The 17,488-nt window shown below is 40.6% G+C and overlaps 1 protein-coding gene across 2 annotated transcripts; it reads left to right on the top strand.

The window, feature by feature from the left end:
• The first annotated feature begins 460 nt into the window (after window positions 1-460).
• Window positions 461-14,335, top strand: LOC115568079 (ectonucleoside triphosphate diphosphohydrolase 3). Of its 2 annotated transcripts, XR_003981327.1 has the most exons (11): window positions 461-601; window positions 4,318-4,470; window positions 4,852-4,969; window positions 5,209-5,368; window positions 7,291-7,450; window positions 8,365-8,592; window positions 9,934-10,197; window positions 10,299-10,430; window positions 11,571-11,708; window positions 12,582-12,842; window positions 12,921-14,335. XR_003981327.1 is itself a non-coding variant. In XM_030395141.1 (10 exons), the coding sequence occupies exons 2-10, from the start codon at window positions 4,321-4,323 to the stop codon at window positions 12,768-12,770; spliced, it is 1,539 nt and encodes a 512-aa protein (XP_030251001.1). In that variant the 5' UTR covers window positions 461-601; window positions 4,318-4,320; the 3' UTR covers window positions 12,771-14,335. The 2 variants fall into 2 exon arrangements, 1 of the variants encoding a protein (XP_030251001.1); XM_030395141.1 differs by having other exon boundaries at window positions 12,582-14,335.
• Window positions 14,336-17,488: the final 3,153 nt, after the last annotated feature.

Genomic DNA, 17,488 nt, shown 5'->3' with positions numbered 1-17,488 from the left:
GTCACATATAAGTGGGAGCTTGCAGGTATCAACACATCTGTGATTGTTGGAAATAAGTTATTCATTGCTCACTGTTCCTTTAATTCAAGCCTATCAGGTAAGAGCTGACTTTGTGATAGGAGACACTCAGCCACACTGCACTTTGTCTTATTGATTACTTCAATTAATATTACGATGGCTCATGCTCACTCTTCTCACATTGTTTAATACACACACACACACATATACATACACACTCACACACAGTATATTAGCTTAACCATTAGACGGTAAAGAAGGAGTGGCCCTGCATGATCCACTGGCCGTGCTTCCTGCTCTGCTTCACTGTTGTGGTGGGAGTGGTGAACACTGGAGTTTGGATACATTGCTCCTCCCATGTTCCCTTGCTCCCTCATGCTCTTTTTTTTTTTTTTTTTTAGGTGGTGTGGGTGGGGGGTTTACACCACTCCTGTTCTTGTGGGCTGATCACTCTTAAGATCTCTCCCACTCACAGCACACTACCTATCTCCCGCTCTCCTGTTTCCTGCTGTCTTTCTTCATCTCTTCTTCGGAGCCACATCACTCCCACTCCCAACTAGGATCTACAGACCAGCTCTTCAAGGTAAGAAACACACACAAACACATGCAATTATTAACCTATCAACAAGGCATGCATTTAATTCTTATAGAAATCTTAAGTTGTTTGTGTGTGTGATTCAGTCTGATATCATAAATACACGTGTTGGTGCTCAACTACATTGTCTCTACTCCTCACCCTCCTGGAGGACCAGTCCTGACAGGCAGAGGTCACAACACTTGTAAATACGTATACGCTATTTTATTCCCATGCAGGTCGACAGGGTTGTCTGCAAAGGGATTCTGTGGGTGTTGTCACTGCTGAAGCTTACAATGCAGGTTCCACTAGTTTGACCCATCACTTGGTTTAAAACTTAAGATCAAGCTCTGTTGCACTGTGTATTTTGTTTACCTTGTGCACAAATGAACAGTAAGATGGGTGTGTTTTACAGACGGATGGATAACAGAGAGAGCAGAGTGTTTCAGGAGCAGTCAGCCCAAACCATTATGTCATCTTGTGCACTTTGAAGGTAGCTTCAAGATAATGCACAAATGCTCACAGTGTAAAAGTGTAAATGAATAATGACACAGGAAAAAGAAGCAGCCTGTAGAAGGGAGGCTTTTTCATTCAGGGGCAGGAAATGTTAGTAATATCTCATAAAAAGGGGATGCATTGTTGCTTTATTTTAATTTTACTTTTGCTGATTTGCAAAACTATTGTTATAGAAAAATAACTCCCGGTTTAGGTTGAACAAATTAGAGCACTGAAATTGTTTTTTGTATTTAACTTGCAATGAGTTAAAAACATTGAAGTGAAATTAAGTAAAAACTATGTTACCCGTCTGTACTTAGCTAATTTTATTTTATTTTATTTTTAATTTACAGCAGGAAGTTTGTAATGCAATGCAAAGAAAATTGTATTTTGTACTATCGAAGGTTTATTCAATGATAACAACACTTGTGGCTCAGTGGGTAGAGCTGAGGACTAGTGACCAGAAGGTCACTGGTTCAAATCCCTGGCTCCCCTGGGCGGGACTGAGCTACAAGCCGAAGCATCCTTGAGCAAGATGCTGAACCCCAACACTGCTCCTGATGTGCAGTTGGCACCTTCGTGGCAGCCACTGCCATCAGTAAGGGCCCTGCGATGAGCTGGCGTCTCATCCAGGGAGCACCCTGGCCTTCGCCCATAGAGCCACTGGATTTGGCCCCAGTATCCCCGCTCCACCTTGAAAAAGGTGGTATAAAAGCGGTAACATCACCCGCGACCCGCATGGATAAAGCGGAAGAAAACGAACGAACGAACAACACTTGTCATGTTTGTTCATGTAAAAGACCATTAAGAGATGAAAAGTAGCAATAGCCACACACTGTGCAGTAAATCAGTTGCATTCTCTGTATTGGAGTTAAAATATTTACATATTTCATCATGTTTTTTTATAAAAACATGATGTTTTTTTATAAAAACATGATGAAGGTGACAAAACAGAACTTACTTGAGGGAGAGAAACTGCATTACCCCTGCTTTAGGTGTGGTAAAGCATGTATTCTTGACAAGCTTAATTGCAGTCCCTAAGAGTTGTTATTTGAAAAAAATGTAAGCTGTGAAGTTTGTAAACTTGAGTGATTTTACTTGATAGCCACTGAAAGTCACTGAATTCTATCAAGGGTTCGGGCTTAGTGTTAGGATCAGGGTTAGCCAGAGGGACACTGATGTTAATGACAGCCGGCCAGTGAAGTCAAAGAACAATGAGCTCAGGTTACTTTGTGCTTTTACAGATGTTTCCAATCAAATATAACATAAAAAAAAGCCTTTCTTCAATAGGGGTGAAATTATTAAGATAGTTAGAGGTCAGTTTACATACAGTAAGTCTTGTAAAATTATTAAAATGCAGATGTAGATAACTTTTCTTTTGTTTCTTATATAATTCTTGCAGAAAACTGGCAACGACTTGACATTCAAAGAGCCACTGTAGCTCTTTCGCACGCCTTCAAAAGGGGTCTGATAACATGGAATCAAGTGTTTCACACACACACACATAACAGTGAGGTGCTTAATAGACTCAAGGACATGTTTGTCAGAGACATGAGAAATGTGTGTTGTCATGTCTCCAGGTGTAATCACACCTTGTCCAACAGCTTTGACTCACTATTGCTGTGGTTACGTTAAAGAGGTGATCTAAGACAAGAACAAACATTGTCTGTACAGTTTTGTTACAGTCTGCTGATGATGGCGGAGAGAAAAGTTTACTTTTGAATTTACATGGCTTAAAAGGAAATTCTGGGAGACTTTAATATCAGCAAAAAGGTGATAGATAGGGAGGGAGACCGAGAATAGTTGTGCTGCTTTGCCAGCTGTTTAACAGTCTGGTAAAAACACCCATAACAAGGCTGGAACAGGTACAAGGTTGTGATTATAATGTTGCAATCATTGATGCTGAACAAACGGCATGATGTAGCAGTTTCAACTATTTCAAGTAAGGGAAGGTTGAATAATTTCCATTGCTCTGTCATTGTAATCATTAATTTACTTCATGACTTTTCAACAATTATGCTTTTTTTCCTCCCCTTACTCCTCTTATGTGTTTATTGAGTCCTTGCTATTTCATAAAATGGCGATGCCGTTACCGTTTGTGTGTGTGTGTGTGCGTATGTGTGTGTGTGTGTGTGTGTGTGTGTGACCTATAATGGCAACCATATTGCACGTCTATGACCTCATGAGAGATGAATGTGTTATTCAAGGATAAAAACAACAACCTTGCATATGGGAAGTGTTTCATCAAAGCACATATGAGCATACATCACTGAGTATATATTTGACAGTCAAACAGAGCAGATTCTGGCACGCCGTGTTTATGACCAACTTGAAAAGTTAAGAAGTGGTTTCATTGCCTGCAGCTTGACAACAATATATTAGTTCTAGATATTAACTAAATGTCTGGCTGCTTCTTCACAGTCATTAGGAAGAGTGAAACAACAAACTCAACAAACAGAATTATTTTTAATTGCAGGTTTCCTCTTCCATTAGGTTTTTGCCATTTTGTAATTTTGCAGCAACTCGATGTTGGATGTTCTAATACAGCTTTACACTCAAACCACAACAGCTTATTGTATTATTGTATTGTAAGTTATTGTACTGTATTGTATCATTGTATTTCAGTGCAGCTACACATTCCCAAGTTCAAACACCACCTTTGAGATTTTGAAAACTAAACATGTGATGCTTTCATGAGACGTCAGCAAAATGTACTTGCTGGATGTTGAACTGCACTGTTCTTAGAGGCTGTTTGTGTCTTGCTGACCGGCATGCCCTCAAAACCTGTCAACACTTGATCTTGCTGGGAACTGGTGCCTCCCAGACCTCACCTAAATCACACCTCAAATAATTAGCACTCATCTGGCAGAGGTTTGTATTCTCCTTTGTAGATGCTTTGCCATAACATTTTGGGAGTAAAATATCTCGCCGTGGGTATTAACGCTCATGATTAAAAGTAAGTATTGCAAACAAAACTATTCAGCAAATAAGGATCCTCCTTTGACTTTGTTTCCTTTCGTGTGTTAGTTAATGTGACTGTTGCTGAGAGGATCAATACTATTAATGCTGCCAACATCATCCAAGATCATGCAGTAAATAAAGTGTACTATTATTGCTCATCATCCCTTTTCAGACCTCTCCACATGTCATCAAGCTGAGAGCCAAAATGCTTTTAGCAAGAACCACACTACTTCTTTTTCTTCATTTTCATTTGCATTTCTTGCCAACAGGAAATGGCCTCCAAACAGGAAACGGCCGGACGGCAAATGGGCTACAAGTGTCGCATAGCAGGGGTGTTGCTACTCCTCTTGACCAGTATTGCTGCCCTTATTGCTGTTGCTGTCATCCAGGACACCTGGAAGTTCAAGGAATACAGCTTAGAGGTGAACACATATTATGTAAACTTGGAGGAAATGCTATGTGGCTGTAGATCTTATTCACTTTAACAAAGTAATGGTACAAAACAATTCTCAGAACACATCCATACAGAGAAAGAGAGACAGAGATGTGTACACAAACACATGTTTCAGCTCTGACACACACTCAGTTGTGAATGTGATGCTGGACGTTATCCAGATGTAAGGGTCAAGGCAGGAGGTTTCTCTCATCAGGCAGCTTGCTGAAGGAGGGTCCTGAATGCCCATGTGTGATTTTGTAATGGTGTGCTGGTAAGGTGGCGGGGGTTGCAGCAGCCTCTCTGTGGTTAAATTCAAATGGAAAATATGACCCTGAAACATGTTTTTGTTTCTTCTTCTCCTCTTCAGTATGGCATAGTGATAGACTCGGGTTCATCTCGTTCCACCGTGTACCTGTACGAGTGGCCAGGGGAGAAGCAGAATGACACAGGAGTGGTAACGGAGATAAAGAACTGTAGAGTTAAAGGTGAGTCATTGTCTCTAAAACAACCACAGCACTATGCAGATTTTGTACATTAATGTTCCAGCTTTTCTCAAGATTGAGTAAAAAACTGAAGTATGGGATGTGATGAAGATAAAGATTTGAGTCATCCATCAACCTTTATTCAACTGAGTTTAAAATGTTAGAAAAGCATTAACTAAGGCATATTACTTCATGTGTTAAGTACTTGCTGGTATGATCTTATCTTGGCCTTGTGCCCACAGGTGATGGTATCTCAGAGATGAAAGTTGACCCACAGAAAGATGCAGAATCTTGGAAAGCGTTCCAAGTCTGCATGGACGACATCATAAATGCCATTCCTGTTGCAAAACAGAATGCCACACCTCTCTATCTGGGGGCTACTGCTGGAATGAGACTGCTACAGTAAGAAAGTGTCAACAAAAAGTTAGCTTCAAGCAATTCTCTGACAAAGGCTTAAAATGGAGAGAAGACAGGAGGGATCAGAGCAATATAACCTCATTCATGCACCACGTGGTTTTGAGCCATTAGGAGCCGCCAGCAGTAAAAGCATGTTTAGACAGCAGGCTTGGGTAAAATTCAAGAGTCAGACAGTGGAGCAGTTCAACTAGTCCAAACATAGGGTCTTCATAGTGAGAAGTGCAGCCTACATGATAGTCGAGTGTCCTGCTCGAACCTCCAGGTACTACTTTTGGTAGTAAACTGGTTTGTGGCTGCAAATTTCTAAAAATGCAATGAGTATTTGACCAATCAGATATGTTTACCACTGCAAAGCCTACCAAAGGTCTTCCAGCGTTACACATAAATAAGTGCTTACTTTTGGAGTGCTATCCCCAAGCGGACTTCTTGGGGGAGGAGTAATGTTCCTGGAACTTGTGAAGATCCTGGTTCCTGAGGTGGAAAATCAGTTCCTTGATAGTTTCCTAGTCTCTGGGGGAAGTTCCCGCAGCTAGATGCTAACTTAGCTTTACAGGTCATGTCATGCTATTGATCCTATAGATGATTTGATCCTTCACTTTCTTCTCAGATTTTGTGGTCAGTACTTACACTGGTTCAACAGGACACTTCAATGTAGAAAATAGATAACAGGTCCAGCACAGAGCACATTTTAATAGCTTTGGTTTGATTTGTTTGAATTGCTTTCATTTCAGACAGTTCAAGTGTAAATACTTCATCTGCTAAGGATGGTAGTCGGCTATTGCTGTTGGACATTTAGCCAAATAATTTACTTTATTGCCAAGAGGTCGATCTGAAGATTGATAGAAGATTCATAATCGAGAAGCTCTTTCTAGGTGACGCTTTCTTTAGCTTAGCATTAAAGGGAGCTAGGAGCAAGGGGAAACAACTGGCCTGGTATTGTTCGAAGGTAACGTTACATCCTGAAGGTAACCACATATTTACAATACACAATACAATACAATACTTTTGTATGGCTCATACAAATGAAATGTGTAAAATCATGAGATTCAAAGTTGCTGTTGGGCCAGGATTTTTGTTACCTATGAACGGAGCCAGGCTTACTGTTTCGTCTTGGATTTAGTCTTTATCTTAAGCTAATTGTCTCCTAGCTAACGCTATAGCCTAAAGTGAAACTCTTGCCAAAAAGCAACCAAGGCTTTATTTGTGATTGAATATGAGTCAAACCATCGTGTAAATGCATAATTACGACGAAAGAGGAACTTTTAAGATTTCCCGTTGATTTGTTTTCAGGCAAGCTAATTTTCAATGGGCTGCAGGGGCACTTTTACGCTAGCATCAAAATCGCTATTTTTAAAACATTAAGAAGGCTCGACACAACATGAAACTTTGCTCATAGTATCACCAGGGTCTCTACAGATGAACATGAGCATTGAGAACATTATTTGTGTATGCAGAGTTTACTAAAAAAAAGGTTTTTGGACAACTCAGGTTGGCAGTAGCACCTCCAGCGCGCCGCCGTCATGGAAGACAAAAGTGTCGATCCCCGTGTGCGACCTAACAGGTGGGAGGTCCACCGTTACTCTTCTGCCTGTTAAGTCGCACTCGGGGATCAACACTTTTTGTCTGCCTTGATGGCGGCGCGCCGGAGATCCAGCTCCAATGGTGAGTAGTTCAAAAACCTTCTTTCTTTTCGAAAACGGAACTACGGTAAATCTTAAAAGTGCCTCTTTCGTCATAAAGGCATTTACAAATAAATTATGCATTTACACAAATAAAGCCTCAGTTGCTTTTTGGCGAGAGTTTCACTTTAATGTATGGTGTACAGACATGACAGTGGTATCAATCTGCTTATCTAACTGTTAAAAAGAACAGCTACACACTACTGCTGTTTTCTGTTTTGGGATAAGCGAGCAGGATGAGAAGAGGTCCAACGACGTCATGGCAAGTCTCCGGAAATACCTGAGTTCTTTGCCGGTTAACTTCAAAAGCGCTTCCATCATCAGTGGTCAAGAGGAAGGGCTGTATGGATGGGTCACTGTCAACTACCTCATGGGAAACTTAATCGAGGTAAGACACTGTCTATATAGATTAATGTGTACTTGTCATTCAGAGCTGGGGTTGGTAAGATTGTAGAAACCAGCAGAAGCAATCTATTTTTTTTATTAAGTATCTATCTGAAAAAGTCCCACCTCCTCCCATCAGGGCTCCTTTTAGTGCCTCTCAGCCAAAACACATGACTGTGCCATTCCTGACTGGCTCTTGCTGAAAACTGCACCTGCGTCATCTTAACCATAGGTTCCTTTTCATCTTGGCCGCCACCCCCATTTTTTCCATGTGGTGAGGGGTTAGACCAGCAACCTTACATTAAATCTGGACACAGCATTAGAGGTTTAATTCCGAAGAAAGCTGCTCAGTGGCGCACTGAACACAAAAAGCAAAAACATTTGCTATTCTTGTGCCACTAGCTCGCTAATAGCTTTAGCAATTTAGGTTAAGAGAGCCAGTATTGTGGGATTAACATCGGGATGTTAAGAGATTTACTACAAATAAAACAAATTTAAATTCTAGAATAACCTACAAAGCATGGCTTTAAATACGCTGTTACACAGGGGTGGTTCTGGGGGGAGGGGCCAACAGGGGCCAGTGCCCCCGTAACTCTGAGTCTGGACCCCCCTGTGGCCCCCTTGACAGTGAGTCTGCATTAATAATGCAATGACAGATTTCTTGCAATGATTTTGTTCTGAAGGGAAAGGCAGAAATAAAGTGTCTCAGCAGTTTACTACCCAATCAAAATTGCTGAAATTGTAAACACTGCTTTGTCTGAATGAGGGATTTATCCTTTTTTCCGGATTGTATGTGCCCCCTAACAAAAAAGCCGGCCCCAACCTGGCCCCCCTATTAAAACTGGTCTAGAACCGCCACTGCTGTTACACAAACAGGGCCATCACATGGTAAACTAACTGTTCCCATTATAATGGCAGAAAAACGTGTGGAATGCCTACATACGCCCAGATGGGGCAAAGACTGTTGGATCCATGGACCTCGGTGGAGCATCAACACAGATTGCCTTTGCAATTACGGATAATCTCACAGGTCCTGACTACATGCCTATCAAACTGTATGGTTATCCCTACAATGTGTACACACACAGTTTCCTCTGCTATGGCAAAAATGAGGCAGAGAAGAGGATTCTGGACAAAGTAATACAGGTATGCAACTTCTCCATTCATCGGCAATCATGTATGAACATGTGTAAACTTATTTTCTTTAATCTTTCTTATGTATGAAAACAATGCTTCGTTTCGTTTTCTTCCGCTTTATCCATGAGGGTCGCGGGTGATGTTACCGCTTTTATACCACCTTTTTTCCAAGGTGGAGCGGGGGTACTGGGGCCAAATCCAGTGACCCTATGGGCGAAGGCCAGGGTACTCTCTGGATGAGTCGCCAGCTCATCGCAGGGCCATTACTGATGGCAGTGGCTGCCACGAAGGTGCCAACTGCACATCAGGAGCAGTGTTGGGGTTGGGGTTCAGCATCTTGCTCAAGGATGCTTCGGCTTGTAACTCAATCCCGCCCTGGGGAGCCAGGGATACGAACCAGCAACCTTCCGGTCACTGGTCCTCAGCTCTACCCACTGAGCTACAGCCGCCCGTGACAACCAGTACTTAGAAGGCATATGTTAGAATGTACGAGTGGCCAGGGGAGAAGCAGAATGACAGCAAATCTCAAGTCATTTTATCAGCCATGTTTTACTTCTTCACATGGAAATCCTCATTCAAGTTTTTTTTTTTTTTTTTAAAGCCACTCACATATGTACAACTATAATGTGAAAATGTGCATTATAACATGTGACATTTTTTCTCACATGTTAAAATTTCAATTCATATGTGAAAATAGCATATCAAATGTGAAAATTTTGAATCCTCATGTTAAATTGTAAATTCTACATGTGAAAAGGCACATTTCACACAAGGGTTACATTAGTGCACATGGAAAAATTGTGTCTATCACTGGAGTTCAAACCTCTTTGGGGTGAGTTTGCCCCTTGACAGTATATGTTTGTGTCTTGTGCAAGCAGCAGTGGGATTATGTGCTTTTTCTGCATACATGTGCAAGTTAAACATCCATTAGTGCCAAGTTAAGCAAGTCAATTACTTACAGGTAAAGGGAGTGAAGTCAGGAATGCATTATGTCATAAAGAGTATTGATCGGATCGGGAATGCTATCAAGCTAGTCTGTGTGAAATGCATCCTTTCTGGCAGCTAATAGCAAAATTATTAGTAATTTTGCTGGAGAAGCATGGCATATGATGTGCTGTGAGACTGTGTTATGGATGTAAATCTGCAGCTGGGTCTTAGTATAAAATGTTAACTAAAGTTTGCATTAACATCGGGATCTGTATTTAGTTTAAATAAATAAGTCATGGTTTATATGTAAAGATGGTGTCTGTCAGTGGGACTGTCCAAACTCTCCCCTCTTATCTCATCCCCCCATGTGTTTTCCTGTCCCATCCTTTATTTGATATTTCCTTTCTCCTTGTAATGTTCCAGGAATCATCAAACCCAGCCTACATTATTAATCCCTGCTTCCCTGAAGGTTATAACGCAACCATAAAAGCCTCAACCATTTACGACACAGAATGCACAAAGAAACCGAGAGGCTACAACCCAGATCAGGAATACTTCATGGTTGGAGTCGCTGACTCAGACAGGTGTTTAAGCATGGTGAAGTCCATATTTGATTTCGAGACTTGCTCCTCATCATTGTGTTCCTTCAACGGCGTCGAGCAGCCACCCGTCACTGGAGATTTTATGGTAACACGCAGTCCAAATAAAACGCATGCATGAATATGTTTCTGTTCATTAAATATACAGTATGTTTCTAATATGATATATGTTTCTACTGTTCCTTCCAGGCATATGCAGGATTCTTCTACACCGCTAGGGCGCTGCTGAAGAACGGCACAGAAGATCCAGATGACTTCAATTCAGATTTTGATCGATTCAACGCCTCCGTCAGGCAATTCTGCAACTCACACTGGGAAGTGGTAAGTTCTTCTAGTTGCTATACAGCTATAGTAATAAGAGGAGGAAAAAAGGTGGAACACGGGGGTGAGAAGAGAAGAAAGAGAATATAGGAAGGAAAATGTAGAAACAAAGAAAGCAAGGTAGACTTAGAAGTGGTAAGGCAAACTCAACCATTATTGCACATTGGCCAGCCACATTCCACAATAATTGTACCTATCAATGACAAAGCAGCTTGAGGATCACTGACTGTGGTGTGCCAAGAACTTGTAATAACATTTCCCCTCTTTGAAATTTACACATACGATCAGCTAAGCAATTTTAAACAAGAAAAAAAAAGTTCACCTGTACTTAAAGAGTATTTCTGCCATGCCAGAGGGAATATTTCTCCTGTGCATCAAACTCCAAAATTGCTGCGTTATATCTGAATTTACTTCTGGATAGATGTTTTATCTGATCTTATCTCAAATGTCCAGTGTGTGGGATAATGGGAAGTTTAGGTGCAGAAATGGAACATGATATTGATATTATTGGTATCATATAATGTTCATATAAGTTTTCAGTACCATAACTCCAGATTCCACCGAGCATGTCAGTTGCCGTGTCTATTTTTGTTTTTGACAGAAGCTGACAGAGGCCGTGTCAAGCTGCACAGAGCAGATAAAGGCAGGCAGCCGGTCAGGCATAGGAACAGCATAGATCACATGTCATGTATATGAACAATAAACACACTTTCAACAGGCCAACTCTCCTTAGCTGTGGCAGAAGAGCAAAAATCAAGGCAAAAATAATGAAATTGACAAAATCTGAGCATGTCAACAATATCAAGCAGGCATGACGCTGCGCTTCCTGCAGTTTTCGTTGTGGTGTGAAGCTGTGTGGAGGACCAAACAAATCAAAGTTGCACTCGCGGGGTTACAGAGCCGTGCCTGGTGGATTCAAGAGGTTAGAATAAGCCTTTTATATCAAGTGAGAGAGCTGCTTCTAAAGTTGCCCAGATTGGACAAAGCAAACACCAGCATTAGAAAGGGCCTCTTTTGTTTTCATCTGAATTTTGACCATAACATTGATATTTTCTTGTTAAGCATTCAGGTTCATTCATTTGTATCATTACCCTTCCTAATCACAGGCTGCACTCTGACCTCTGTTTCTCTTTCTTTCAGCTGAGGAGTGAAAAGACATGGATCTCTCCCAGATTTCTCAAGACTTACTGTTACTCAGGTCACTACATGTTTAGTTTGCTGGCAGATGGATACAAGTTTGACAAAGATACCTTTGAAAACATCAACTTTGCAAAACAGGTTGGTTGAACAAAAAACTACTTGCTCTCACTACTGTCTTCTATTTTTGAAAACAGAGCTATGAAGCTAATAAATATCCACTCTATTCTTGCTATGTTCATAAAAACTCTCAAAAAATAATATATGCATTATATATTTAAGATTCTTTGGAATCATTATTATATAAAAAACCATCAGAAAATGGCTGGGCTAGTCCCTAGAGTTCAGATGTTCAGCAACATTTTAAAGTAAGACAAACGTGAATTAGGCCACCCATTGGGACCCATAAAGGATGGATGGCTGACATACCGATCATCTGCGCTCAAAAATAATTGAGGCCAGAGTGAAAGGCAGGCAATGTATTGCTCTAGGAAGTCCTGAGGACATGGAGCCTCTCTCACAACTCCCTCAACAGAAGGGGATTCCTCATCTGTAACACTCTGTCTATCGCTCATGAGTCATAAAGAAAGATAGCAGCTATTAAAAAGTGGCACATTACAGCCACAGTTTCCAAATTACATGGCGGTTAGCCTTTAGAGTTTGCAAGAATTTCCTCTACAGCTGGCGAAACTCCCAATTTCCAGTCCCGACCAACAAGGGAGTTAGTGTCCTGGGTAAGCTGGTCAGTGCCTTTGAGGTATCTGGGAGTCTGGCGGCACTTGGTTGGTCCTCTTAGAGACAAAACAGGACACTTTTTTATTATACTTTACAGGGATGGTCTTTAGTTGTAATGACTAACTTTTTGCCCTAGAGATGTATAGTAATCATGGAGCTTCTTTGGATGTGCAAAGTGATGATTAGCTGACAAGAAGCATGTGCTATTGACAAAATACTGTGTACAGCATACCAATTCACAGTCACAACATCTCTTGTCTTGTCCTCTTTTATGTGCAGGTAAAGTCAACCAGCATAGGTTGGAGTTTGGGCTACATGCTGAGTATGTCCAATATGATCCCATCTGAAGTGAAAGAAATCTTCCCCATGACGAACCCTGTCTTTGCCGGCCTCATCTTTTTATTTTCAGCACTAACCATTGTGACTGTTGTCATAGTTTTCATCTTCCTCATTCGCTCCTGCTTCTGAGAGTTAAACTCTCAGGAAAATAAGGGGAAATTATCTGCTTTTGTAAACCAACTATGGGGCTGCTGTAATCCTGTAAGTAGTGCGACAGTAGCATATGCCAAGATACTTATAGTGGACGTTACAAATGAAAATGTTTTTTTTATTTTTCAGCCTGAGCCATTTCAATCCATACAGTTTTTAAAAACTGAAGAAAAAGCCTCACAATGAAAACCGTGTATCTTGCTCGCTTCACATGAGAGGCGAGTTTTCTTGAGACAGTAAAGACACTTCATAAAACATTTACCTTCATTTTGTATCTCAGGGAAACACAAAGATTTGAATTGGATCTTTTTTATATTAAGTTTTTCATGCTCTACTTAATGGAAATACTGTTGTTTTACAGGTGACAGTGTGACATTGTGGTATGGGATTGGGATTCTATATGTGCGTTATCGCGCACATGACACATACACACATGGACCATCTGAAAAACGTTTGTACTGTTCAATCACTGATTATGTTTTTTTCCCCTTGTATTAAATGTGCATATTTATATGGGATTGCACTGAATGGATCTGCTTTACTTTTAACTGAGGGCACTTTGCCGCAGCTTTATTGTAGTGGTGATAGCAAAACTACACAACAACAATCCACATTTAACGAATTAAATGAAAAACCCACCCCTTATAAATAATGTATTGAATGTGCAATGTGCCATTTATTCATTATGACTACATGTTACGAATGTCATTTTTGAGACCCCTTTCATAAACCGTTAGTAGATTTAAATGCAAGATTAATGATTTTCAGACAGTAGCCAGCTGATCACTGGAAATGATTTATTGTTTCAACAGTTCAGGATTTTTTAAGCTTTAAATAGATTGTATTTATATATTAAACTTAAAGTACACAGTATTTTAGGATTTCACACAACTGGTTAAATCGTAGTTGAAGGTTTGAGATAAGTCAAGGGTGAAATCTGAGAAAACGACACCGTCACATATAGTGTTGGGGATAAGTCCTGTCAACAACAATAATCCACGCATTTCTACTAGTCAGTGCAATCTATAATTAGTGTTTGTTTATTATGAAACATTCCAATGTCAATGTGTAGCCTTTGATGAGAGATTCATTTCAGTTAGCAGAGACTAGCTTACAGATTTAAAGCTTTGACCACAACAAGTTATTTAATTGTTTTTTTGTTTTTTGTTTTTTTATCTTGTCTGGCAGTGAGAAATGGATCAAACTGACAATAACTGTATATGAAACACTTATGTACATTCAAACATTCAAAATGAGACTTTTCCCTTTTATTGTACTGTCTTTGTTGTGTTTTTTTCAAGATAAAAGCATCACAGAACATTTAATTATACTCTTGTTTCTGACAGGACACAGCATGAATAAAAATGTGTGTGTGAATGTGTGCATCTTTGAGGCTGTATAAAAAAGATGCTCATTTTCCTTAACACTGTTGTCTTTGCACTGGAGAGAATTATGCATGGTTTTCGTGTAATGCTCTGACTGCATTGGTCCTGTTTTGATAACAGTTCTCTATGTTCAGTGTATAATAAATGTATCTACTACTACCTTGTGTTGCTGTTAATATGAGATTGAGGCGTCTGTGCTGCACCTTAACACACATTACTGATGATAACTCAAGCTCAGCATGTTAGTGAACACTTAAATCTCTGGTGGCTCTCTCTCCAAACAATGTATTAATTAGCAGAAGCGATGATGAAGTTAAACTCCTCTGTTTCATTTGTGGCAGCAAGTGAAAGATTCCAACACACGCAGCTCTTCCTCCACTAACCTTTCCACCCCCTCTCATGCTGTGTACTACATCGCCCTCTAGTGGTGCCATGTTGCCGGTGCAGAACACACGAGATTAGTATTGAGTGTTTGAAATGTTTTTTTTTAATTATTATTATTGAAAGATTTGTATTAAAACAAAAGAAAAAGAGACATTTGAAACTACAGCAATATCCACAGATTGGGAGGCAATGTGTTGATGAATGTTCTCAGTCATCCATGTCATGGTAATTCTAAGTGCTGTATCGTAGGCAACTGAAGGTGGTTCAGTTTCTTGAAGTTTCACCTCTCATTCAAGAGGCTTCTTCACTTCTAACTAACTGGAGGGAAGTTGCAGGCTTTTTTACTCTGTGTGGGAGTGTCCTTACAGAGTCGTTAAGGACATGTATGAGCTCTGAGTTTCAAAGTCGTTAAGGCCACTTGTGAATCGTTGCCCCAACCTGCCTTCATGTGGGTTGCTAAGACTAGGTGAGCCCAAGTGTGAATGGTTGTTAAGCTGTCTTTGGCCATCTCCTCCGTTCAAATATAGTCATTTAGGTTTGACACAGATGGATTCTTTTCTTCTATGTCCAACCATCTTTCTTTCTCTGGCCAAGATGTTAACATTATTGTCCTCAAAGGAAGGATTCTTCTTCTTCCGATATAAGTGGACAGCAGCGTCCTGACCTGAGGAGTTGATCATTCGTTAATAGAGAGGTTTCACTGAACAGCATCAACTACATTACTCTGTACACCTCAATGTTGAGGCTTCTACCTTCTTCAGTGAGCACTGAACAGTCCAAGAAGGGCAGACTGTCTCCTCTGACATCTTCCTGCGTTTCTTAGTATCCTAACACCTCTGGTTGGTAACGCTCAAAACATCACACCAAAGACACACAGGATTTCACCAAGGCAAAAGACGTAACACTGAACTCAGAACACTGAACCCAAATTGGTTTCCCATAATGTTACCTCAGTTTTTACATGCATTCCCACTCAAGAAGCTGCTACAGGACACCACTTGTCCAGAAGAACCAACTTCACCCCAGACCACATTTGTGCCTTACTTGACCTCTGCCTGACGACCACCTACTTCCAGAGGCACGGCTGTTACATGGACTCACCTGTGTCCCCAACAGTGGCCAACCTCTACATGGAAGTTGAGAGCAGAGCCTTGATCACCTTCACACAAATTGCTTGCCCCTGCTGCTTGTTGGGTGCTTGTGTAGGCTGGTTATTGACACCCTCTACCTGTGTCTCTCTCTCTGAGGTTACCAGAGGAAGCTGATTACAAAAACAGCCAGACCTGAGGCACCTGGGCCCTGTGCTCAGGAAGATATAAAAATCCGGCCTCTAACAAGCCTGGCGCTCTCTCTCATCACTCCTAAAAAACATGTTTCTCGATTTGTTCTAGTTTAATAGAGAGATTAATGAGTCATGGCCTTTACTGTGAAAACTTGAGCGAACTTGAGCGGGAGCTTACAGGTATCAACACATCCCCCATTGCTGGCACGGAGCTTCATACACTGCCTTTTATCTACACCACTCCTCTTCCTCTTCTGATCACTCTTAAGATCTGTCCCACTCACAGCACACTACACATCTCCCGCTCCCCTGTTTCCTGCTGCTTTTCTTAATCCCTTCTTCAGGGCAGAATCTACAGGCCAGCTGTTCAAAGTAAGAAACAAAAACACACCTCCTCTCTCATATGCATGTATTAACCAACATGAATCAACAAGGCATGCATTTAATTCTTATATAACACTTAATAGCCAAGGGCTAATTGAGTTGTGTGTGTGTGTGTGGGTGTGTGTGTGATTCAGTCTGATATGATAAATACACTACATTGTCGCTACTCCTCACCCTCCTGGAGGACCAGTCCCGACAGGCAGAGGTCACAACTTGTGTAAATACGTATACGCTATTTATTCCCATGCAGGTCCACAGGGCTGTCTGCAAAGGGATTCTGTGGGTGTCGTCAGTGGTGAAGCTTACAATGCAGGTTCCACTAGTTTGACCCATCACTTGGTTTAAACTTAAGACTAGGCTCAACCGAGCTGTCGGCTCAAAAAACATGTGGCTACACACTCTGTGCAGCACATCAGCTACATTCTCTGTATTGGAGATTTGTTAAACTGCATCGTCCCTAAAATTAGAACTTACATTAAGGAGAGAGACTGCATTACCCCTCTTTTTAGTTGTAGTAAAACAGGCATTCTATGCAAACTCAATCCCTGAGAGTTGTTATTAGAAAAATATGTAAGCTGTTTGTAAAGTGTGTAAACTTGAATGATTATAACTATGACTCTAACTAACTTAAGAATTGTTTTAATATAAATAGAAACATCTGTAAAAGCACAACCTGATCTCCTTGATCTCTGGCATCACTTCAGTGTCACTCTGCCCGACCCTAACCCCAAACTCTGGAAAAAAGTCACTGACTTTTATTGGCTGTTTTTCATACACTTAAAAACAGTATTGAAATGTTGCTTATTGGTGTTTTTGTTTAGACATACATTAACTCATGTACTTTTTTACTGTGGCAAAATTACAATTTTAACAACATCTTTCCTATGTTGGCAGGATAGTAGCACATCTTTAAATGTTCAGGTTACATACAGTTAGTCTAACTGAAAGCAACTGTTGAGCATAAAAAGCAGATGTGGACAACTTATGGTTTATTTTGTTTCTCATATAATTCCGGCAGAAACTTGGCAACAAACAGACTTTCTCATGACTTGAAAAATGGTCTGATTACCTGGAATCAACTGTAACACACACATAACAATGAAGTGTCAGCAGACACATGTCAGAGTTGTCAACACTGTCTGTACAGTGTTGTTACAGTCTGCTGATGATGGCGGAGGGAAATCTTTACTTTTGAATTCATATGACTTTCAGAGAAATTCAGTGAAACTTTAATATCAGCAAAAAGGTGATAGATAGGGAAG

The sequence above is a fragment of the Sparus aurata genome, chromosome 17 (assembly GCF_900880675.1).
Source record: "Sparus aurata chromosome 17, fSpaAur1.1, whole genome shotgun sequence".
In the NCBI taxonomy this organism is placed as follows: Eukaryota; Metazoa; Chordata; class Actinopteri; order Spariformes; family Sparidae; genus Sparus; species Sparus aurata.
The sequence above is the reverse complement of the archived record's forward strand: the minus strand, read 5'-3'. Positions and strand labels throughout refer to the sequence as shown.

Excerpts from the sequence above, each read along its gene's own strand:
- LOC115568079 (XM_030395141.1), top strand. The coding sequence starts at position 4,321 with ATGGCCTCCAAACAGGAAACGGCCGGACGGCAAATGGGCTACAAGTGT. Across the intron at positions 4,471-4,851 it reads TCAAGGAATACAGCTTAGAG|TATGGCATAGTGATAGACTC; the intron begins GTGAACACATAT and ends TCTCCTCTTCAG. Across the intron at positions 8,593-9,933 it reads TTCTGGACAAAGTAATACAG|GAATCATCAAACCCAGCCTA; the intron begins GTATGCAACTTC and ends GTAATGTTCCAG.